Below are 26112 nucleotides of genomic sequence, written 5' to 3'. Positions count from 1 at the left end.
CATCGTCACTGCATGAATTTCTTTTAACTAAATTGCTTGTTTGGATGCCTGCTGACTCTAGTCAACATTTTCAGATATCAGGAATGCTGCATAAACTATGACAAAACTATATCCGTTCTGGTCATGAGAACTGCATTTTTCAATTGGCAGAGATTTGTTAGTGGCATGTTACCAGTTAGGTTTAGGAAAGGGGGGAGGGCATCATATTTAGACTCAAGAAGACTTCTATTTCCTGCTTGAGTAGGGGCTTGGACTACTAGAAGACCTCCAAAATCCCTTCCAGCTCTATTGTTTTATGTTCTATGGAAATATATCCTATCTCTTGAGTGTGCTTCTGAAGAGCTAGATCCTGCCAGTTCTATTTAGCACAGTAAATTTTTGTTCTGTGTCATATAGTTAACAGCGTTTTTGAAAATGCAGGTATACCACTACAAATCAATTCATCTAAAAAGAAAAAGATGCTGTTTTTATTTTAAAAAATCCTGTTTTCTTGGTTTATTAGGTAAAAACAAAACCATTGGTTATCTTGTTATATTCTGATTCTAATCCCAGAGATCAATAGGATGAGTTGAGGTAGTTCATCAATATACAAGGTGGTAAGTTCACTTTTGCATAACCTGTTTACAGTTGACATAGATCGGATCATCTGTTGCAGTAGGACTTTGATTTGCATTTCCTGAACCCTGACCAGCCCAGTTTTTGTATTGATGCTGGGTCTATAAAAGAAAGAAAGAAAAAGACAATAATGAAATAAATAACAATAAAGACTGTCCTTCAAACACAAAAGCTCACAACAGAGGCAAATTTTCTTATGCTGCATTTTAAGAGTTAAATATCAAAACAATAATACACATGCATGTTATATTATTGCAGATGTGATAGGCATTAAAGAAAAATTGAGATACAGAATAGATTCACATCTATTGCTAAGCCATAATTTGTGTAACTGAGGTTTATATAATCCATAATTACCTGAGTTAACACATTAAACGAAAACCAAATCAATCTCATGATGTAAGTTGATGCATGACCCCAGCAAAATAATTTCTAATCCATACCTCATACTCAAATGAAGAATTTTATTTAGCCAGGTGTCTTCTGTCATGTGGATAGCTGCACTTTACAAGGAAAAACTGTAGAACTCGTTGTGTTCAATCTCAGAAGAGGCACAGAGGAGCATTACGTCAAAATAAATGTGGAAATAGGAACTTTTGATTTGACTTCACTTTAATTCTCATTGTAGGATAAAAAAATTTAAAGGCTTAAAATACTATGTGCTAGTAGTGCTAGCTACTGTGCTAGTTGCACATATTCCCAGTATGCACCAGAGCTTGTACCTGCTAGTGTTACAAATTAAATAAATGCATTTTGAAATTAAAATGGCTACAAATGTCATGACATTTCAGCAGTCTCATTCCAGAGCTTTCTGCATGTGATTTACTGTGAATTTTTTAAAAAATGTAATTTGCCTAGACAGGAAATCACACAATTGTGCAGGTGTTCCAAAATGCTGCTGATCCATAGCCTGTATGCTCATTCTCACACACACACACACACACACACACACACACACACACACATGCAGTCCTCACTTAACACTGGTAATTGGGACTGAAATTTCAGTCACCAAAAAACTTGGTGGAGTCATAAAATGTGATGTCACATGACACTTAGCAATGGTGGCACCAGCAATCCCTGATTGCTGTTATTAAACAAATCAATGTAGGTCATTAAGCAAGGATCTCATGTGATCATGACTTTGACTTCCTTCTGATTTCCCCATTCGTTTTATTTGAAGGGAAGGTCACAGATCATGATCTTGGGAAGCACTGTGATGCAGTGGTAGGATACAATTTTTTTTTACTACTGGTTCTGTGGGTGAGGCTTGGTGGGCGTGGCAGGGAAGGATACTGTAAAATCTCCAGTTAAGAGGTGGGATTTGCCGGTTCTCCAAACTACTCAAAATTTCTGTTACCAGTTCTCCAGAACTGGTCAGAACCTGCTGAATACCACCTCTGCCAGATAGTAGTAAAGCAATGAAGGAAGGTCCCCACCCCTCAGATAGAAAAAGAAACCATGAGGCAAAAAAAATTCAAACACAATACAAATAATTAAATCACAACAGTAGCTGTTGCTTGTTGAAACTGAATAGGGAAAATTATTCCATCAATAAACACGGGATTAAATGTCACCAAGCACAGAATTAACCTTCACCAAAAACCAGTTTTAGACCAAAACTCAGAAAGGGTATTAAACTCACGTTTGAATGTCAATCTTTCTAGCTAGCCAAGAAGCCTTGCTGAATGTCACTCATCTTGGTTCCCCGTCACTAAAAGCTTTGCTTCATTATTCAATTATTTCTTCAAAGTGCTGATTGTCCAGGGAAGTATTTTCTCCCAACAACAGTGTAAAAATCTTAAAACAACCCTTCCCCTTTAAGAAAGTCAAGCCCCAGAAGCTCCGGAGACAGGAAGTCTAGGCATACTGGCAAGAATGTAAAAAGGGTGGAAAAATAAAAGGAGATTGCTTCTAATTACCGGTTCTCCAAACTGCTTAGAAAATTAACAAGGGGTTCTATAGAACTGGACAGAACCGGTAAGAAATGTGGGTCAGTTAGCAAGTGCCCATATAGTGATGAATGTGACTACAGAAATGTTGCAATGGCTGCAACTTCAAGGACAAGTCACTAAATGAAGGTTGTTCAGTGAGGACAATCTTGTCTAAATAAACCATATGACTCTTCCTACTTCTTTGAAATGACAGCATCTTCTATAAAGATGCTGTCAAACATGCTTTTAGCTATTGGAAATATTCTTTTAAAAACTACTTATTCTCGTCAAAGCACCCTTCTACTGCCTACATCCTGCATTATCATTGCTGTGCTAGTTCATGGAAATCATCCAATTTAATACTGTTTTTTTTTCCTCCAAGAATGGAAAAAAGATTCAACTGCAACTGATTCTTCTATTTTTCCTCTCTAGAAAGGGAACAAAGAAAGCTGAACAAAGAAAGCCAAATCCTCAGCCTTTCAGGCTAATATAGTTGTGAAACTACCAAGCTGGCAAACCATGAAAAGCTGAGTATTAGCTACCTAATAGGAATAAAACAGAATCAGCTCAGCCAATGACTACTATGGATAAACAAGAAAATTTTGAATAGAATATATGACGTTCTATGTGACTTATAGATTCTCAATTATAATGCCATTCTAGAAATAAGTAAATAAAGCCTTTGTGCTTTGTGAGCATCTTATGTAAATTGCCCTGGGGCAGTTTGAAGGGTGCCAGAGGTTCTCCACTTTGTTGTTCAAACAATTGTTTGTCTTACAAAATGTTATCCTAAGACCATAAGAACAACAGCGCTGGACTAGGCCAAGGCCCACCTGGGTCCGTGATGTCATCCAGATACTTCTGGTTGTCAGGAGTAGAAATTGAAGACATATCCACTTCTTGCCATTGTTTCCTGCAACAAGTATCTCTAGACATGCTTCCCCCCAATGAGATCCTAGTTGAAGAAGCTCTTGAACCCAAAACGCACAGCTACATTTCTGACACAAAAATGTTTCCTAAACTGGATATCCCTGTGATCCCCTCTGTCCAGGTACTAGATGTAATGGAATGGATGAATGGAATTCTCTGAGTCTAAGAAAGAAAAGGGATGTTTACTGAACATGATATATAAGGGCCACAAGAATATTTCAACCTTATCCCTTTAGCAAGGTTACCTTTTCAAAAGACTATGGAGGGAAAGGATCAAGAGAACCCTGCCTTAATGTAATCAGTAATGTGAGGTCTACATATACTTATCTAACCCATTTTTCCTTGCATTAAGCCTGATTAATAAGACTCTCTGTGAATCCCCTTAATCATGTGCTACTGTCAGGAGTTTGACACTGTGACTGGTACAGTTATTAAAAAATAGTGTTTCCATATGGTTTGGATCCTTTGCCCACAATGAGAGTATTGATTTTTTAAAAGTCCACTAATGAAACAATTGCCATTTGCACATACCTGTCTACAAGTAGTTTTGTAATCTCTCATCTTCTTAATCCTTTTTCTCTTTTTGGTGACACAAAACCTAAATGAACAAAAATAATTTTGTGGTTGTTAGCTATTAATTCTTTTTATCATGATTAAAACTTAAATTATTTTAAATTGCACAACTAAATTAGGATGCGTAGGTAAATAAAATGTTACCCAAATCAACTTAACTGAAATCTACCAGCACAGTAGTTTCCATATCACTCCCATCAAGAATTTCAGCATTCCCAACAAAAAATCCTTTAAAAAAATACTGGAAATCTTATGTGGACTTTTTGTTGAAATAAGAAAAGACTGAATTGATGATTTGGGGAAATCAGGAACTAAGAACAGAAGACGAGAATATTTAGACACCAATTACTTGATATAGAGGGAGCACATAGTTTTATTATTTCTTTTTCTCTTTATCTTATTTTCTTTTTGTTTGTTTGTATTTTTATTAGATTGAAACATTCTAATAAAAATATACAAGAACAATTTTAGACTCTTAATGATATTCAGAATAAGAGTCTGAAAGAGAGAAGCCTGGAACAAAAGCCACATTTTTATGTGTTTGCAAAGGTCCATTAACTAACTTGTAATTGAACATTTTCAACCAATTGCTACAGACTGAGGCATGAAAAAACTGTTTTCCTTGGAAGAAATCATCAAGATAGGTTCCCCTAAATGCTTCCATGCCAACTGTAACAACTTGCAGCAAAGACAATATAGTTATCCCTCCTTGTACAGAGATCAGCACAACATTAATTTGATAAGCTACCAAAAAAGCTTTAGATATCATGACAGCACACAAATTTTGGGGTCATAGCATACTGGGTGCATTCTGCTATAGTACTGAATCATATCTTACCTTCTGTATGTAAGTATGACCACAATAACCAGGATTAAAAAGGCAACACTTCCAATAAAAATCATATGCAGCTTAGTAAATAAAGGTGCTAAAAAGGAAATAGAGTAAATATAATCAATAAGAGGAAAGGTTGATTTTCTGATCAATACAACATCAGAAGACATTTCAAATAACTATGAATATGGAAGTCTTAAATATACAAGAAGAAATGAGAAGGACAAGAAGACCAGAGTAGAATGTATGGAATATAGAAAAATGACTTATCTTCCGAGATTATTGTAATCATCTCATTTTAATTGTAATCAATTTAGAAAGTCGATCCACATTTACTGACTATTTTGAATATAAATGGTACCATGCTTGCAGCTATGTAGTGCTTATAGAAGACACTCCCCGAATAATTTCCTGTGTATGTATTCGAAGTACAAAGATAAATAATTTGTTGGCATCAAATACAATGAAATGATTTAAATTATATTTTGCTAATAAGGCATCATTACATGCTTCTATAAGCAGCACCTGGCACATGCTCCTATTAGATAATTGGATTTGATAAACCTAGACCAGGATTTTCTCAATCTTGGCAACTTTAAGAAGCCTTGGTTGGGGAGTTCTGGGATTGTAGTCTACACATCTGAAAGTTGTCAAATGGATAATCACTGACATAGACAGGGCAGCAGAGCTGTGGAAGCCGACGGCTCTCTAAATGTAAGTTCAGGTTGCCACAGTAGTGTTAGAGAGTATAGGCCAATGGAAGGAATTCTTGAAAGTGCAATTCTGTACAGTCATCAGTTCCTCTTCCTCACCTTACAATATGGAATTACCTTGAGTGAAGGTTTATCAATCATAGATAGCTTTCAAAACATGTTCTTGGTTCCTTTTCAACATGTGTTTTTTTTTTGGGGGGGGGGACTTTGCCTCCAATGCTGTATCAAGGACTTTCACAAAGAAGAAACCCTCCAAGATAGTCATCTGAGAACCGGATATTAAAGATGTTCCATTTTTGTATTGTTCATGAATAGTAAAATTTCTACTTTCTGTGTTAAGGCAGGCTTTAGATACTATCTCATAATAAGAACTCCTAGAGAATCTATGACACTTTTAAAAGGATTAGTTTCTTTAAATAAAAAACAGAAAGCCTACATAAAAGTAGTCTTTATATTATATTTAATATAAATTCAAATCTCAAAGGCTGAGGAAGATAACGGTTGTCTTGAAGAAACTTATCAAACTGATCTTCTAAAAATCTAAGTAAAGCTGATTATTAACTTTCTATGCTACTGTCTGAGACATAAAGCTGAAAGATTGTTTTCCAGCTTGTTTCTCAAAGCTATGCTTGGGAATAAAGCATGTCACTGTGTGTGTGACTTCAAAAGCTGAAAGAACCAACACACTCTGTTGGAATACTTCTCAGCCTTTGAAAATGTGATTTAATGGAGTTATAACTAATCAGATGGGAATTGCTGCTTGTCTCCTTTTCCTCACATAAAATCCCATAATAGGTTGTATTTCCCATCCTGTTTTTGAGGCTCATTTGCTGCAATGAGTCTCAAAATTAATAAAGTACTGATAATCTGTGTTTTGCAGAGCTAAAAAATGTCCTTTGCTTAATCTAGACAGAAGAATCTATCACAGTGTTTCTCAAAATCATTCTTTAGAAGAATGAAGATAGGATGTCAATTTTATTAGGGGTTCTGGCTCTAAGTGTCCCCTTCAAAAATGCAATGAATCTTAGACAAATTTAAATGCTATTGGGGACTTCAGATTCCAGGCTCCTCTTGCCTTATTCCAGGACTTCCCTGCTTAAGATTGTACAGTCCAGGGGTTTCAAATGACCTTCCAAGATAGGGAATAGTTTGAGATTGGTCCAGGTGCTAATTAATTAAAAAGCACTTTGTCAAGCTGGATGACATCTTTTCTGTCACACCTCCAGTTTTCAAAACACTTCCTCAGAATTGGCATACAAGGGGAAGATTGGCTGACTGGCTACCTGGCCTGAACTCACAAGGTTAGGGCTGAATAGGGCCTAACCTTATGTATGATATCTTCTTCAGAGTTCACCATACCCTTAACCCTTCAATTATTACCCAACAATTACATAGAGTTCACTTAAGTTCAGCAGTCAATAGAAATTTATCAAGGTATCTTCATCAGTGTTCTGGAGCATCCATGATTTGGAATATATTTTATACAAAGACATTATATACCAAAAAAATGATTTCAACCTTCCCCCCAACCAAACTCTGCAAAAGAAATGGTCAGCTTTGACTCAAAGGCAATAAGAAAGTTGCACTCTCAATACAACTTCGGCTGTACGTCAGGAGCATTCAGTGATCTACCGGCTCTCTGTGGTTTGGCTAATAACAGCTGATGGGGTAATCTAGTTTCAGAATGATCACAGTTTTGTAGTCCTCATTTATTTTATTTAATTCAGAATCTTTTTTAAAAAAATAAGAATAAACCATGCCTGGATGCTCTTTATTTCTTTGTAGTGATTGAGATGCAAACAACAAAAGGTCTGTTTCTTTTTTCTCCCCCCGCCCCCTTTTTTTCCCCTCAGGATTTCAAGTCAGGCATAAATTTCCACCCATTTTAATGTATCAGCCCTATTTCCTAGAAACAAGATGTGGAAGGCAGAGACAACTGACATCCCTCCCCTCTTCAAGGAGAGGAAATACTTATTAAGCCTGCCTTGAAGTTTAGTTCTAGAAACATGTAGGCGAGTGATTTCAACCTTCACTGCCCCTCGACTGCAATTCTCTAAAAGAAACACTGACAACTTGTCAGTTCCAATACACTCAACCCAAACAAGCAGGTAGAGGATAGAGCCACTTGTAAGGTGCTTCACTACTAAAAGGTTTGCAATGTTTGCTCAGCACACAAAGTGTAAGAACAGGTCTGTGACAGCCCTGAGCCTTGTGGAAGATGAAGCAAAGATGTGGAGTGCTTAAGCAGCAGGCCCACCTCTGTGTAATTTCCTCCCTTGTGTTTTTCTTGTAGAAGAGAGATGCATACAATGATACCACCTTCAAGTATCTCAACTCTTTTCGGGAATCTGGCCCTTCACTATGTCATTTGCTCAGGAACAACAACACTGGAGTTCTTGAATCACCTAAGGCTGCTTTAATATATATAATATATATGGCAGCAAAGTCGATTAGCAGCATATATATATATATATATATATATATATATATATATATATATATATATATATATATATATATGCTGCTAATCGACTTTGCTGCCATATATATTATATATATATGTGCTAATCGACTTTGCTGCCATGCAGCTTAGAAGATTAGCACTAATATTATCTGGAATCAGGACCGCAGCACAGGTAGCGAAGTCCTGAAAATCCAAACAGAAAGCAAAAAAAAACCCCTCCAAAAGATCACTGCTGGCAAACAACGAAACTGATTCTATTAAAGTGATAAATGAGGCATGCAAAAAGTGAAAAAAGCAACATCTGAGCATGGCTGTGGCTGACGATAAGGAAAAAGCATCAGAGTTGCAATGGAGCAGCCTGTGAAAAAAAGGCCTCTGCCTGGATTTTCTGTACCAGCCATTCCATTCTGATTGGGATACAATCTGGTTTTAAAAACAAACAAACTAACTTATCTATTTTGTGGCTCAAAAAAACAAAAATACTTATGACTATTATCTCTGCTATTGCTACTAATATTTAAATTGCTACATTCATATTCACTTGGTTTTCAGCGCAAAGTTTTCTGTGCCTCAGTCCTTCTATCCTGGGAAATGCATTATTTCCCTTGATTACTTTCTTACCAACTTTGGCTAGCTAGCTACTTTCCTCTTTTGCCAAAACTGCTGAGAAACATATAAAAGCAGAGATGAGGATTAATACAAAAGAGAAGTGAAAGAAAGCAGGAAGGATAAGAGAAGATGCAGAAGAGTGGAGAATGACCAGCCTTGTTATCACTTAAGCTCTGTGAACAAGATACCTGGACCTCGGGTTTGAAGTTATCCACTCAGGTTTAATGGGACCAGTTCTAAAGAGAAATCAATAGAAGGGCAGCAAAAATAGGGAGATATTCTTGCAAAGAGATCTTGTAAGAGAAGAACTTAAGCTTGTAAGCAGGAAGAAGAGAAGATATATTTTCCTGACACTTGGATGTATTCTTGGGTCTGAGCCAGAATTCAGACTCAATGCTTGCTTTTCGATGTGTTCAGTTTTTGGCATCTGCTGGTAATTGGAAAGAATCACAGCAATGAAAACCCTTTGCCTGATATTTTGGAAAATGTGTTCAAGTGGTATCAAAACAATATTCATTGAATAGACTGTGATATAAGCTATATTTGTAATTTTCTTTTTTACATTAAGCAAATTGTTATATGACCCAGGGGAACCATGAGAAAACTATTTCTATGAACAAATTAAATGTGGTTGTAACCACTTTGTCCTTGTCTTAATTTGATGTCTAGGGTTCAAGAAAAAGCACTTTACAAATGCAAAAGGGATTTTGTTCTGTTTATTATTTTAATGGGAGTTTCCATCAGTTTGAATTTTGGGCTTCTGTGTTATTCTAGGACACAGATCTGGTTCTTTAACCTTCATTGCTTAAACTGATGGTTTTTTCAGTATGCAATAATACATTTTTATTTAGTTTGACACTTCTCACCTTTGCAACATTTCCTTCCTAACACTTTTGCAACATTTCCTTTCCTGCCTACCTTTTAACCACTCAGTCAAAGATAATGTGTTCAACTTTTTTCATGCCCTTTCATTTTTCAGATGTTTTATCAGTCACAGAACAATTTATATATTTATTTAAGAGCAACATAAGGATTTTACATATGTGTGTCACTGCTGCTGCTGTTGTTGGAGACGGTGCTGGCGAGAGAGGTGCCAGTACCGGTGGGAACCATGGAAGCTATGGCTTCCCTGCCTGAGAAGCAGCTGAAATGCTGCCAGTGGAGGAATGCGCAACACTCCAAATGCGGCAGCACATGGGCAGAAGGGAAAGCAACAGCGGCAGAAGAAGCAACAGCAATGGGCGCAATGCAAATTGCCCTACCACCACCGAGGCTGACATCCACGACGACGCCCACCCAATGACCCAGCCTGCACCCAACACCATACAGAGGCGCTTTGTGGGGGTCAGGAGCTCTCTGCTCTCTGCCATGATCGGCCATTAGGAACGGCTGGTGGTGAGGCATGGCTGCCCATGGGGCGCTCTAGGCAAGGGTGCGCAGGGGGGAGAAATTAAGTCACCCCCGAAAAGACAGCCTAGCCTAGCCATTTGGAGGGGGGGGAGTCAAAAGAAAATAAGGCCCAGCCTTTTAAATTTTTCATCTTTTGTTTTTATTTTTTAACATTTTTTTGAAAGTCTGTTTTGATTAAGACTCTTCTTTTGGATTTGAGATATTTTTTTTTTAAAGGAAGGATTTCATTTTCTCTTTTTGTTCCTGGTATTGTATACATGAGAGGGGAGTGAAAGTGAAGGAAAAAAAGTAGCGTTGCCATCTAGAGGCTTGGATATTTTGTTTCTTTTTTTCCTCTGTTTGTTTATATACTTGTGCTATAATCAAGGACTCTGAGCTTTGCACTGGAAAAAATAGCGGGATGAGCATGACAGATTGTTTATGCAGGTGCCCATCTGTGAAACTATAACTAATTAGAGCTTCGAGTTGAAGTTGAAAGAAAGAAGATTGAAGTGACCTTGAAAATACTGGAACTAGAAACATTGAGTTGATTTATTAAAGAGCCTTGGATACTCAGCGGCAGTGGCTGGCTTAACTTTGGGTTATTTTTCATCTCCTTTTTTTACCCCACCCCCACCTCCCCAAGCTGGATTTTTATATTTGGATTTCAACCTTCTATTCCAGAAACTAGAATGTAATTTTTTTTTTATCCTCTTCCTTTTTTTCTCTTTTTTAAAGAGAAATAATTGGATTAAGGTACATAAGTGCTTGAAGATTTTTCTTTTTCCCTTTTTCTTTTTTGGAGTGGCAATTGCCTGCCTGCACTCCTTTTTTATTTTTATTTTTGCTTTTCTCTTTCTCTCTCTCTCTCTCTTTCTCTCTCTACATATAAGCACTAGAAGATGAGCAGAAAGACAACAGCACCAGCTTCCTCAATACCAATAGCCTCTTCACCATCTGGAGGACAACGGTAAATACAGACAATCTTACAATGGGAGAAAGAGAAGGAAGTGACGTTACAGATGATTATGCAAGGAATTTAGAAGATTGAAAAGAAAATGGAGAATATTGAGCAAAGAACTGAAAAGACAGATGAGAAAGTAGAAAATATTCAACAGATGATGATGAAATATGAAGATAGATTTTAAAAAATTGAAGAAGAAGATACACAAAGGGACAAGAAAATTGAAGATATTGATACTCAATTAAGCGATGTCGAGAAGGGCAGGTGCGAACCATTAGGATGGGAAATTGATAGATCAGAATTCTACTTAAGATTTCAAAATGTAGAGGAAGGAAAAGGTGAAAAATCTTGCTGAAATAATGACAGAAATATTGGCAGAAGCATTAGAGATAACTAAAGAAAAGATGATGGATGAGATGGATGAAGTGTTCCGTGTATATACAAGATACACAATGAGAAACAGACTACCAAGAGAAGTTCATATCAGATTCACTAAAAAGATAATCAAGACACAGATACTGCAGGTGGCAAAGAGAAAACTTTAAAGTATAAAGATAAAGAAATTGTGGTGCTGAAACAGGTACCAAGAAGAGATGAGAAGAGAATACTTATTTTTGGCCAAAGAGTTACTTAAAAGAGGAGTAAACTACAGATGGCTGGCAGGAACAAAGACACAGAATTGACACAGTTGCAAAAGCTGAGCTATTCTACTTAGAATATTTCAGAGGAAAGGAGGAAGAAGCAAGAAAGGAAGAGTCATTAACTGAATTTCAAGAGGAGTGTATAGCAGTAATTGAAAAAGAAAAAGAAGAAGGTGCAGAAGGTGGTGTACCCAGAGAACAACGAGAATTAAGACCTACTAGAGCAATAAAAACCCCTCACAAAGCCTAAAATGGAGGAAAGAAAATTGATTACGATTAACATAAATGGACTTAATTTGGCTACTAAAAGAAGGAAAGTATTTCACAAATTAGAGAAATTAAAATTTGATATAATTTGCTTACAAGAAGTACATATCAAAAAGCAACAAATATATATTGAAACAAAAAAATAGGGAAATTATTTACGCTGCTGGCACAAACTAAAAAAAGAGGTGTCGTTTTATATATTAAATATACAATTTTGGCAGAATTAATTTACTCACATGACGATGGAAGGATTTTGATGGTGGAAATAATGGACAATAATGTTAAAACATTTTTAATTGCAATCTATGCTCCGAATGATAAACAAGAAGAATTTTACAGGAAATTACATATGAAAATAATTGAATTGGACTATGTTAATATTTGTATGATGGGAGATCTTAATGGAAAGGTTAATGATCAGTTGGACTATAAAACGCAGAAATCAACAAAGAAAGCTAGAAAGATACTACCAAAATCTTTCTTTCAAACGACTGAAGAATTTAACTTAAAAGATGCATGGAGAGAGATAAATGTGGGAAATAAGCAATACACTTTTTACTCAAACAGACACGCATCATGGTCTAGAATAGATATGATATGGATGTCAGCAGAATAACCGGCCAACATATGAGAGATTGAAATATAAACAAGCACCTGGGCAGACCATAATCCAGTGACAGTTATTTGGAATGGATATAAGAGAAGATCTAGATGGACCTTAAATAATACGATATTAAAAAAAAAAAGACTTTAAACAGAAAATAGAGAAAGAACTTGCTTTCTTTTTTTAAAGAAAATAGAAAAGAGGATACATCTTTACAGAATCTCTGGGACACAATGAAGGCCTACACAAGAGGCTTGATAATAGACTATACAAGGAAAAGAAATATGAAACAGAAAAAGACTTTCAAAACATTGGAGGATGATTATAAAGATTGGAAAAAGATCTACAGAAGTCCCCACAAAAAAGACATTAAAAATAAAATGAATATAATTAAACATAAAATGGAACTAATGTAAAAATAGGAACTAGCACAAAAAATTAAAAATGCTAAACAGAAGTACTTTGAAGATGCAAATAAACCAGGCAGATGGCTAGCTTATAAACTGAGAAAGGATAGAGAATCAAGAAGAATTAATGAAGAAGGACATGTATGCTATGGAAATGAGGAAAAGAAAAAAAATTGTACAATATTATTATGGAATATTGTACTTTCAAGAGAATATTCAAGAAGAAAAAGTTAAGCAATATTTACAGAAAGCGAATTTACTTCAGATACCTAAAGATATTGAAACAAAGCTAGAAGGAAATATAACAATGGTGGAATTAACAGAAGCCTTAAAAAACAGAATGTTGGGAAAGCACCAGGTCCAGATGGCTTACCAGTGGAATTTTACAAGACTTTCCAGGAAATATTGAATCATCACCTATTAGAAGTTATGAACGAAGTTATGCTAAAGAAAAGAATACCCAAAACATGAACAGAAGCATATATTACACTTAAACCAAAGGAGGATACAGACCTGCAGCAAGTTAAAAATTACAGATCTATATCCCTATTAAACTCAGACTATAAAATTTTTGCTTCAATTTTGGCAGAAAGACTAAAAAGATATTTAAATAATTTTATCCATATTGATCAAAATGGATCCCTGCCAAAGAGACAAATCAAAGACAATGTGAGAATTATTTTGGATACTCTGGAATACTATGAGGCACATCCTGAAAAGCAAATGGCCTTCATGTTTTGATAATGTGAGTTGGCGATTACAATTGACACAAATGGGCTTTGGGAAAAAAATTATCCAAGCCATTGAAATGATATACCATGAACAAACTGCAAAGGTTATGGTAAATGGAGAACTAACGGAATCTATAGATATAAGAAAAGGGTCAAGGCAAGGTTGTCTACTGTCGCCCCTGCTGTTTGTGTTAACATTGGAAGTGTTGAATAGAAATATTAGAAAGACAAAGAAATAAAAGGAATGAAAATCAAAAAGGAACAGTATAAATTGCAAGTTTTTGCAGATGACCTGGTATTCATATTAGAAGACCCATTGGAAACAACACCTAAACTAATAGAAAAAATAGAAGAATATGGAAAAGTAGCAGGTTTGAAAATAAATAAAGATAAAACAAAGATATTAACAAAGAATATGTTAGCAAGATGAAATAAAGAGTTGGAAGAAGTTTTAGAAAAACAAGTCACAAACAAGGTTAAGTATTTAGGGATATACATTACACCAAGATGTAGCACACTGAAAGAGGATAATTATCTTAAACTCAAACAGCAGATTGCGACAGATTTGGCAAAATGAGGAAATCTACAATTATCATTGATCTACAATTAAGATGAATGTATTGCCTATAATTTTATATCTATTCCAGACAATCCCAATCCGACAAGGGAAAGAGTTTTTTGAAGTCCTAAATAGAATTGTGTTGAAATATATCTGGCAGGGCAAAAAAGCAAGAATAAAACTAAAATTGTTACAAAATGCAAGAACAAGAGGAGGGTTTGCCTTGCCCAATTGGGAGTTGTATTACCAGGCGACAAATCTGATGTGGGTAAAGGAATGGATAACATTAAGGAACAGTAGACTATTGACCTTAGAAGGGCATGACTTGCTGTTGGGATGGCATGCCTTCCTTTGGTTCAAGGGAACTAAAACACAGAAGTATTTTAGAAGACATTACATCCTAGAGGCATTGTTTTTGAATTGGGAGAAGATAAAAAGACAATACTATTTAAAAATTCCATTAATGGATATCTACCATTGAAGCCTTTTCTTATCCAATAATATATAAAAAGGGACAAACAGTTAGATATTGTGAGATATTGAATGAAAAGGTTGAACTTAAATCTATGCAAGTGTTGGAAGAACAAGGTGTAAAAATGAACTGTTTTTCATATTTGCAAATACAATCTAGATTTGACAAAGACGTTAAAACAGAAGGTGCTTATGATAAGTTGACTGATTTAGATAAAATCTTGATGGGTACTGATGAAAAGGTAATTAAAAAACTTTATGGACATTTATTAGAATTTAAATTGGAGGAGGAACAAGTTAAAGAAACGATGATTGCTTGGGGGGGAAATTTTGGATATGGGATTGATTTAGAAAAATGGCAAAAATTGTGGCCTCAAAATTATAAAATGACAATGTCAACCGCATATAAAGAAAATTTGTATAAAATGTTTTACAGGTGGCATCTACCTCCGACAAGATTTGCGAGAATGTTTAAGAATAAATTGGATAAATGTTGGAAATGACATCAGATATCTGGTTCATATTACCATATGTGGTGGACATGCTCGGACGCAAAAAAACATTGGACTAAAATCCACACATAGTTGGAAAAAATGATAAAACAACATATAGACTTTAAACCAGAGATCTTTTTATTGGGAATTATATTGGAAATATATAACAAAGAGTTGAAATATTTGATTGTAAATGTTTTAACGGTGGCTAGAATTGTATTTGCTAAGAATTGGAAAAACAATAAAATACCTATGCAGGAGGAGTTTATTAAGAAAATTATGGACTGAGCTGAAATGAGTAAATTGACATTTGAAATTAGAGAACAAGAAGATACACAATTTTATATGATATGGGATTTGTTTTATCAATGGTTGGATAAAAAGACATGGTAATGTAATAGACTAGATAATTCTGTGATAGAAATTTAATAGACTGATATAAAACATAATATATAGACATATATAACCATTGGTTGAAACATAAATTTTAAGATAAAATTTGGAATATCTCATATAAAATGATGGAATAAATAGTTTAGTCATGGATGATTAATAACTGATAAATATGTAAGCATATGTTAGTTTGACAATGTGAAAATTGATATAAACTGTGAGTAACAACTACAAAAGGATAGCACAAACGATTCTTAACCAACTGACACACTGTATGTATATAAAATGGAAGGGGTTTTTATGTTTTTATGTTTTGTATGCGTATGTTTGTTTTAAAAAAATAAAAACTCTTTTAAAAAAATGATTAAATAGGACGTTGCTATATATATATTAGGTTATATTATTATATTATATTATATTATATTATATTATATTATATTATATTATATTATACTATATTATTATTGCTAGGTAGTTAAAGAAGAAAAAAAGCACATTGGAAGGAAATCTGAAGGATGTGAAGAAGATGCACTGTACCCCATGAAGGCTTATGGAATACCAAAAAGACTAAATTGGCCTACAAGAAAGACCAAATGAAGAATGGAAAGGAGATTTAGCAAAGCAAAGATTTACATAGCCAATGCATTAAAAATGCAGCAGGCACACAGATAACAAGACCTGGCAATGATTAAGAGCAAAAAAATTGATAAGAGTCAGTCTAATTCTTGCTACACCAGACTAAGCTGTAAGAACGAACACCTACAATGCCAGAACTGAAAAGATAGCTATAGATGGCAAATGCCACCTCTGCAAGGAAGCTGAAGAAAAAGTGGACTGCCTACTTAGTTGCTGCAAGAAGATCACCCAGACTGACTACAAACAATGGCATGGCAAAGTAGCAACAATGGTGCACTGGAAGATCTGCAAGAAATACCACTTGCCTACAAGCAAGAACTGATAGGACCACAAAACAGACAAAGTAATAGAACATGAAGCTGCTAAAGTGTTCTGGGATTTTATAATTCAAACAATTACATGCCACACAACACCCCAGATTTAACAACTGTTGATAAGAAATAAAAAAAATCTGGTTAATAGACATTGCTATATTTGAAGACAGTGGCATAGAAAAGAAAGAACAGTTAGAGAAAATCACAAAATATAAAGACCTGCAGACAGAATGATGGTAGCAAATGAAACCAAAGATAAGACCAATAGTGATAGGTCCCTTGGGTGCAATTCCAAAACATCCACTTGAACACCATCAGAATTGACAAAATCACAGTCAATTGCAAAATGCAGATTTACTTGGAACAGTTTACATCCTACAACACTACCTTTAAAATTATTAAATGGTAACATCTCCTGTCTCGGGACCTTGGGAAAGACTCTATAGATGGACAAAAATGCCAAATTCAGTCCAAACATCTGGCTGGCCGTGTGACATCATTATCATTACCATCATTGTTATATGCTTTCCTTTAACTTACCATTACTATTAGTGGTCAGTTTTATCCAGCCAGTTCCATTTTCTCCATTCACCTTGTGATAAGAAAAGCGGTACATTCCATAGTCAGAAGCTGTGACATCCCGAAGTAAAATTGAACTTTCAGAGATACATTCTACACGGTTTTGATAATCCGAACCATAGACTGGCATTTCAGAATCCGCACACTGAATTATAAGATCTACACAGTCAGGTTGTACTCTTTCCCATGTCATTCGATTCACTGCTACATCAGAGTTAGACCAATATTTAAAAGTGACATTTTCTCCTGATTTAGTAATCAAATGATCAACTGACAACTTTGAAAATTCAAATGCCCCTGTTTTGGAAAAAAAAAAGATTAAAGTAAGAAGTGTGAGAGATAGGGATAATGTCATGCATAATGTATTTATGTGCAAAAATGTTACATGCCTTGTCTGCTTTAGAAGCACTCAAAACAGCTGACAAGTTAATTAAAAAACAGTAAAATAAAGCAGTAAAATAAATACAAGTAACATTTAAAACCACCATTTACAATATTCTACATAATTATAGCATCAATTGATTAGAAACATGAGAACCAATTAGATTTTTTGAGGAATGCCAGGAAATATCACAGGATTTTTTTTTTAACCTTATACTTGAACTAAAATAATTGGAGGTAATTATTATATCCAATATCTTGCATGGAAAGTCCCGTCCCATCCCCCCACCCCCACAAATAAGAACAGCCACCAAGCCAGCTAATTTCTATATGAATATTAGTCTGGAAAGCCTGGGTGGAAACTGTGAGGGAAGCTCTCTGGTTGTTTTGGTTTAAGAGTAGTATTCTATAATCTGTTCTTTGAGCTCCAGTCCAGTCTAGATGGTTGATTTTGGATCAACCAAAAAGTCTAAAAACAAGAAGTACTCCAGTATAGGACTCCATACTGACAGTTACAACACTAAGAAGTGAAATGGGTATGGACCAATGTGGAAAGTTCTTCATGCTCCAAAAATATGAAAGAAGGAGAGAAAGGGAGATTATGGCATAATCTTTCAGGGAAAGCAGCGAAAAATTGCTCCTTACTATGTTTCAGATATTGAGTAAAATATTATTTCCTAATTTGGGCTTTAGAAACTAAATGATGTATTGTTGTTGTAATTTGACTCTTACAATTTATTATACCTGCTCTTGTCTTTATTTTTTCTTCTATAGGACATGCTGCTAATGATTATTTTTAATTATAATTATACCAGGTTCATAATAATTGATGGGTATAACGTATGAAAGAGAATATTTGTAGCTCAGGGTTGACATGAGGGGTCTTTGGTGCTCTCTTAGTTTGGTTGTTCCCTTGCAGACATTTCATTACCCAAAGTAGGTAACATTGTCAGTGCTAATAAGGAATGGGGTTTGCTCCCAGTTTTTATTTTAGTGGCTTCTCCTGTCAGTGTTGGTGGGGTTGATCTCAGAGGTTCATTGGTTAGGCTGTTTACTGTTGGCTGTTGGGTATAACTTATATATTAAAATAAAAATGGAGGAAAAATTAATCATTTTGTTTTATTTTCTAAGATGAGAAAAGTTATCACAGGGGAAGAAGTTGTTAAATGTGTTTGATCACTCAGGGGTGTCCACAGGGGAATAAACAAAAAAATCAAGCTGACATCTGCAACTGCATCAGCCCTTCTGACTGTTTTGTCTTTTACCTTGGTGGGACAGAAACACTTCTTAAAAAACATTTACCTAGTGTGGTTGTAAATCATATCAAGTAGACATTTCTGCTTTTAGCAAAACAGAAGCAAAGAAAATGTGTAAAAAGGATGATTTGAGTCAAAGGAAATTGGTGCTAAGAAAGAAGTTTGGAAGAATGGAAGAAAGAACATTTATTTTATGGTTTTTGTTACCACTGTGTTTCAACATCTACTATGTACAAATGTAGAAGAATTTTTTTGCTCAGAAAAATCCTTTCAAATATGTAACAAGGGAGGTAAAGTCTCTTGAATCTATTTTGCATTTGAACATTCTTTTCACAAATTTCTTCTCCCTCCCTTTTTTAATGACATTGCAAATGAATGTTTTCTCCTAGCAAAAAAGAAGTCATAATTCTATGCAGTGAGGAATAAGGAATCATTTTAGGGTGCAAAACTGATGGGCAGGTGAACAAGGAATAGCTTACTCCATTTCGTTCAAATTTCTTTTTCCTGTAAAATAATCTCTCCCTGTTACATGCAAGTGTTGCGAGGCTCCAAAGTGGGGGATGTGGCATGTGGAAAAGAAAGAGACTGCTTTATGTTTTATTCTATGCCACTATTGTAGAATAAAGCACAGTAGCCTGGATTCACACACTGAATGAAGTCATAAAGTCATGAAGTCTTCTCTGTCTGGGAGAAGGGTACTTTTAAAATATGATGAATAAATCTAGTTTGCAAACCATGGAGTTCCCAAGACCCACAAAACTAAACCAAATAAACTGTTTATTATTTGCACTACATGTGAACCCAATCAGAGATGGTGACCATATCTGTAAAGAAACAGTGTATCTGACAGGTGATGTTTTGCTATGCTTTCCCAAACTTGTTTTTTGATAGAACTAATGAGTTAAAAGTAACATTGAATATCACCTAGTCTAATCCCTGGTCAGTTAACCAATTAATAATTTGAAGACAAAGCTAGGAACTTCTTTTTCCTTGGCAGCATCCCAGCTTTAAAAATCTACCTCTGTTCCTTCTCCTTTAGAAGTTATTGACTATCAATGGCTTTGGGTGAGGAAGGAGCTGCCTGAAATTCACTGCAACATCAATTGGAAGGTACGAAAAATTCACCTGAGAGCATCTTCACTGAAATTTGATTTCCTTTCAACTCTGAAAGCAACTATCCAGAATTTGAATTTACCAGTAGCTTATAAAATAGAAATAAACAGATTTACCTTACCAGATTGAACAACGTGTATCGTCTTTTCCAAGATCCCATATGGAAAAGTATGAAAGGAACATAGGTAAAAACCAACATCTTCCTCAGTGGTGTTGCTGAAAATCAAGGTCTTATTGTCTGAGGTAAAATTAGTGACCAAGACTCTGGCCTTATATTTGCTTTCTATATGTAGATCATAAGGTAGCCTGAAGACAGCGATGAGCTGTTTCGTTTGATTCTCTTCCTTCACCCATACCATCTGAGAAATAGATGCATTCTTTGGGCAGACACATTTAAGAGCCATGGTACTGGAGAGTTTCACAATTGAATCCACATGTTTTCCTTCTGCCATTAAAGATACATTGCCTAAAATAGAACATTTTTATTTTGTTAAACAGTGAGTCACAAAAAATATCCACTTAATGCATGCGGCACTGATCAAACAAAGTCTTTTCCTCAACCCCAACTCTTTATAGTTGCACAGCTCTGCAAACCCATCTCCAAAGTTATTACTAATAACAATACGATGAGGTTATAATATTGGCTACAATTCTCCATTATCCAATTCATTTTGAATATAGTCAGATTCACTAATAAGTTAAACATCCATAGGATTGCAACACCAGAAACAAATAGCAGTGGTCTTTTTATTGGAGTAAATTACTTCAAAACTTCATAGATTTTGAAGGCACTTAGCAGGAAGCAAGCAGGCAAAAAACCAACGAGGAAGAAATGTATTAATTAAGAAACAAGCCTTACTTTGATAGGACTGTAGAAAAGCCATCACCAAGAACACAAGGCAATTCATCTTCAGCACAGCTAAAAGGACTGAGGGAGCTTCATCTATGTTTTCTGTGTTTCCTGGTCACATGGTAGGGAGGATGGTATTTTTATCTGAACTAGCAAGACAAAAGGATGCATCACTTTGGGGAACTCTTGTAGTGCAGGGGTGTCTGTAAAGAGACACAGGAAGTCATTTATACAAGTTGTCATGAATTCCATGACTATGTAGGACATCACAGGCTACTCCCCTCCCCTTAGATCATTTCCAATATTACTTTTGTGCTCTAAGTGGATTGATTGACAACCTTCCTGTATTGCTTCCTTTCTTTCTCACAGTTGAGTTTCTCCGTCATAGTGTTTTGAATGGAAGCATTGGCAGCACTTTGTTGCTACCTGTAAAATTGTGCTTACTGATTCTTATGTCCTTCCTTCCTTCCTTCATTGTACAAATCAATCTCTTTGCCAGGGAACAAATAAAGCCTTCCCTTAGTTTCAGGTCTATGGAGATTTTCGGTCATCCAGATAATGGTTGTCCCAAATGTGTTTTTTCAAAGGGCAACTGGACTTCTTTTGTTTTTGCTTGAAGATGTTTTGTTTCTCATCCAAGAAGCTTTTTCAGTTCTGAATGAAGTGAATTGAAGAAGCTTCTTGGATGAGAAGCAAAATTTCTTCAAGCAAATACAAAAAAGTCCAGTTGCTTTTTTGAAAAAAAAAAACACCTTAGGTTTCATTTCAGCCATTTAAAAAGTAAACTAATTTAATTGGCCTCCTTTAATTGGCTGAACCAATAAAACCTAAACAATATTGTCTTGTTAGGCAAGGTGGTCACTGAACGTGAGACATAAATCTTTGTTCTGTATACACAGCTTTTAAAGGAAAAGGCATTATCTTGTGCAAAAACAGGATGATTCAGAGGTTATTTACAATTACATTTTGATGTTTGCCACAGAAAATAACTTTGCATTGTAAGATATGTAACCCACGATTGCTAGTTCCCTGACAATTATGATTATCTTAATCAACACCTGTCTTTAATCATAACTTCTATTTAAATGAAATGTCTGTTTGCTCTTTTTGGCTAGATTTAGGCTACCTAGAATTGCAGTTAGATGAACATTACATTGTTAGAATATTGACTGTTGTGTGGGTGAGTCTAGGACAACTCGGAGCAACCAGCTCACGATGGCCACCTTGCCACCTCCAAGGTGTCTCTGCCAACTCACTACAAAGTCACCACAGGATATTTCCACACAGAAATATCACTGCGGGGACAACTCACTGTGAATGGCTGGAGACAAAGCTGGATAGGTGAGCCCCTAGAGTTACAGCAATAGCACTTGGACTTATATACTAGTTCACAGTGCTTTACAGCCCTCTCTAAGTGGTTTACAGAGTCAGCATCTTGCCCCAACAATCTGGGTCCTCATTTTACTGATCTTGGAAGGATGGAAGTCTGAGTCAACCTTGAGCCGGTGGGAATCAAAATCTGAGAGTCAGGAGAATTAGCCTGATATTCTGCTTTCTAACCACTGTGCCACCACAGCTTATGGATGGTGCTTTATGTCTCCCATTCCATTGTTTTAGAATTACTAGTACATTCCCAATCTCCAACATAGGAAAGTTCATAGTTACTGCAATAGATGAAAATCTGTTAGCGTTTCCCGATTGTTTTTGCTCAGGCAACCAAAGCTAGCAGATCTAATTCACCAGGTTTCCCCTATTAAAAAATGTCATCTTGTTGGACCCCAGACTCATGCCTTTTTAACAACAGCAGCTCCATTTGAAACAACATTTCCCTGGAAATCTACAGGATCCTGACCTTCGTAGTCTTTCATTGGGCCAAGTGGCTAGATGAGCTCTCCTGTTGTCAACATGAGCTTTCTTGATTCATACAAGACTGTCAAATGAGTAGGGTTATTCTTTATCCCTGTACACTGGGGTTATACATTGTTTGTTTTTCCTCTGTGTTTTTAATCCTGGTAAGCTGCTCCGTCGCTTGTGTGATAGGTGGCTGTATCAATCACATAAACAAGTTCTTCCATTTTAATCCAATAGACTAAAGCTGTATATCACACAAGTATAGCCAATCAAGTCAGATGACAATCTTAACAGTATTATAAGAAACAACATTGGTTGAAACATAATTTCTTAGGCTGTATCACCTAGCTGTGAAATGGAGATACTGGGAAACAAGATAAGCATTTCATTGTTCCCATTGCAAAGTTCCTAGGATGATATACAGAACAGAAATTCCATCATATTTAATTTAAAGTTACTCAGTAAAATGCCACATGAAAGGCTCCACTCGGGAGAGCAGCACAATGCATTTTCTGATATCAGATGTATTATCTAAGGACTGCAAAGCAGTGTGCCAAGATAAATTACACCTTGCACTATTCTGCCATCAGAGGTAGATAGCTGTTTTGATTTAAACTTAGGACAGGATGAGCCAGAGGTGGCAACAGCACAAGGATATGATGGTAACATTTCAGCATTTGGAACTGCATGTTTCATCCGATTAACCTTATAATTGATATTTTATCCTTCTTAATCAAATAGCTGTTCTGGATTTTAATTTCTCTCTGCAAAGTCTTGACTGAAACTGGCAAAGAGCCCTGACTGGAAGCTGCAGAAATTCTGAGGAGGAGGAAGGACTATGGGATTGACCTCATATTTTACAGATTTTCAGGACAGCAGGCAATAAAATTGCTCTTTGATGAAAACCACAGCTTTGTCTTAAGTGAAGAATATTCAGCCTGTTCCTACAAGATACACAGCTCAATACATAAGTTTTGCTGCAATTTTTTTTCTGAGAACATTAATTTAGCTTGCTTTGTCAAACAGTCTTTATAATAACTGCCTCATCCTTTTTGGTGTAGTGTTTTTCCATCCCAATGACCTTTTTGTTAAATTTGGCATCAAAGGATGAGGGGAGCTTCATGATTATCCGTATTTACCAGGTAGCATCAAGGGAAGCTTTATTTTCAAGACCTAAATGAGCTTGACTCTTCACAGAGTGAAAGATACTTCAATTCAGGAATTATCTTTTCCAGAATATGCAAAAGCAGCAATTATCATACAAACAAGAGTAATGAAAGCAATATAATCTTGACAATATTGAAAAAAATATATGGAGGTGTTAGCAGTGTATGGTTGGAAAAAAAATGAAAATGGTGATGATGACATTGTAATCAAAGTTCTGCCTTGCTTGATTGCACCATTGTGGTGATTTCGCTAAAGAGATTTTTGAAAACATCTTTGTAGTTAAACCAAAAGTTCCAAAAAACAAGAATTAATAAAAATGATAGTAAAAATGGTCTTGGTCAGTGGTGGGATTCACATTTTTTTACTACCGGTTCTGTGGGCATAACTTGGTGGGTGTGGCAGGGGAAGGATACTGTAAAATCTCCAGTCAGAGGTGGTATTTGCCGGTTCTCGGAACTACTCAAAATTTCCACTACCAGTTCTCCAGAACTGGTCAGAACCTGCTGAATACCACCTCAGGTCTTGGTGGTATCTGTAACAGGAAAAGAAATTGAAATGGCAGTTGCAGCAATGTGTTTGAGGCTCTGTCTGTAGGGAGAAAGTAGGGTTTTGATCACATTGCCACAACCATCTTGAGTTTCGGTTTTTGTTTTTAATTATGATTTGTAAACATTCCTTGAACTGTTGACAAGGTTGAAACTGAAGAGAACATTCAATCACATTTGGTGGCAATGTGATATAACAGTTTCAGATTTGGAGAAGAAAGATTTTGATGAGCTTAGTGATAGATAACTGAACAATGGCAATGTACCAAGGGAGAGGAGGTGGGATCAGATTGCCCTAGATGTAGGCAAAAAGGGGTGCTGCCAAAGACCACCAGGACAGAGTAATAGCTCTGGTTTGTGTCATTGCTACCAGCAATCAGTTGTTTGGTGATGGATATTTCTGGGTCTTTTGTGCAATGCAGGAAGTAGAGGCAACCACATGTCAAATATGCTAGATACACCATTGATGAACAAAAGCTAGATTTACTACCTATGTTTGAGAATTAGAACAAAAATTGAAAGTAAAACAAAACAAAAAAGATGATATCTTGATCGTTAAGTGACATGATAAGATCTGCCCATAGCATTGCTGGAAAAAGTTTCTGATAAAATCCATATTTAATTATTGAATATTGAAAGAGAAATGCAGAAATTGCAGATACTGCTGTTGAGTTCATCTAGTAGTCACATTATTATATGAGTCAGACTTCAGTTAATCTCTGTTAACATCATCCAAATAGTTATGTATCAAAATGGAATTTCAAAAGGAAAGACAGAGCCAAGGTTCTAATTTGTACATTAACAAAGGGGTTCTGGAATTTTACTAAATTAAAATTAAAATTTTACTAATCTAAATTAAATTAATTAAGTTGATCTGAAAAGTTTATTTTAAATTTGAGTACCTAGCCCTTCATCAAACAGGTGAATCCAAGATGATTCACCACAGTATTCTATACAGGTAGTCCTTGATTTACAACAATTCTTTTAGTGACCCTCCAAGATTACAACAGTTCTGAAAAAAGTGACTTATGTCCATTCTTCAGTTAAAATCTATGCAGCATCCCCATGATCATGAGATCAAAATTCAGATGTTTGGCCACTGGTTCACATTTATGTCCATTGCTGTGTTCCAGGGTCTTTTGATCACCTTCACACAAGCAAAGTCAATGTGGAAGACACGTTCATTTAACTGTTGGGAAACTAATTTATCAACCGCAGTGATTCATTTAATAACTGTGGCAAGAAAGGATGTAAAATGGGGCAAAACTCATTTAACAAATGTCTCATTTAACAACAGATATTTTGGGCTCAATTGTGGTCGTAAGTCGAGGACTATTAGAGAGTGAAGCATGCCCAAACCTGAGCCTTTTACATCCATGTGATGCATGCTTTTTTTTTTGACTCCACCTCCCTCAGGAGGCCACTCCTCTGCCATCAATTCATTTCTGACCTAAATGTTGGTATATATGTTTAATTCCTGTATGGGAAAAATATAGTAATTTGGTTGAAGTATGACATGCTATCTTGATGCCTCTGGGTTATGTTTTGCAGCTGATACATTGCCCTTTGCTTTGTTGCAGTTACAAATGACAAATTATCTTTAAATCTATGGTTTTCAGCACATAACCCGCAGATGTTACTATTTCCATCATGCAAAAAATTTCTTCCACAACCCACAGGGTTACAGATCTCTCAAACACAGCGGCCACAATGCTTGCCTTTATTTTTTTCAACAGCAATTATTATAGAAAATGCCATGTTGCTGTTAGATCTTTTTCTCTCGTTTATATTTTTGAAATGATTTTCATTCCATTAAAATATCCAACTAGA

General features: G+C 35.7%; 1 protein-coding gene across 1 annotated transcript; it reads right to left on the bottom strand.

The window, feature by feature from the left end:
• Nucleotides 1-448: 448 nt before the first annotated feature.
• On the bottom strand, nucleotides 449-20910 carry CD226 (CD226 molecule). Its single transcript, XM_026699163.2, has 6 exons — nucleotides 20729-20910; nucleotides 19991-20335; nucleotides 17081-17416; nucleotides 4891-4978; nucleotides 4011-4077; nucleotides 449-716 (listed from the first exon to the last, which is right to left on the bottom strand). The coding sequence occupies exons 1-6, from the start codon at nucleotides 20775-20777 to the stop codon at nucleotides 603-605; spliced, it is 999 nt and encodes a 332-aa protein (XP_026554948.2). The 5' UTR covers nucleotides 20778-20910; the 3' UTR covers nucleotides 449-602.
• Nucleotides 20911-26112: the final 5202 nt, after the last annotated feature.

Source organism: Pseudonaja textilis, chromosome 3 (genome assembly GCF_049901715.1).
Source record: "Pseudonaja textilis isolate UNSWEBS1 chromosome 3, rPseTex1.2, whole genome shotgun sequence".
NCBI classification, from domain to species: domain Eukaryota; kingdom Metazoa; phylum Chordata; class Lepidosauria; order Squamata; family Elapidae; genus Pseudonaja; species Pseudonaja textilis.
The sequence above is the reverse complement of the archived record's forward strand: the minus strand, read 5'-3'. Positions and strand labels throughout refer to the sequence as shown.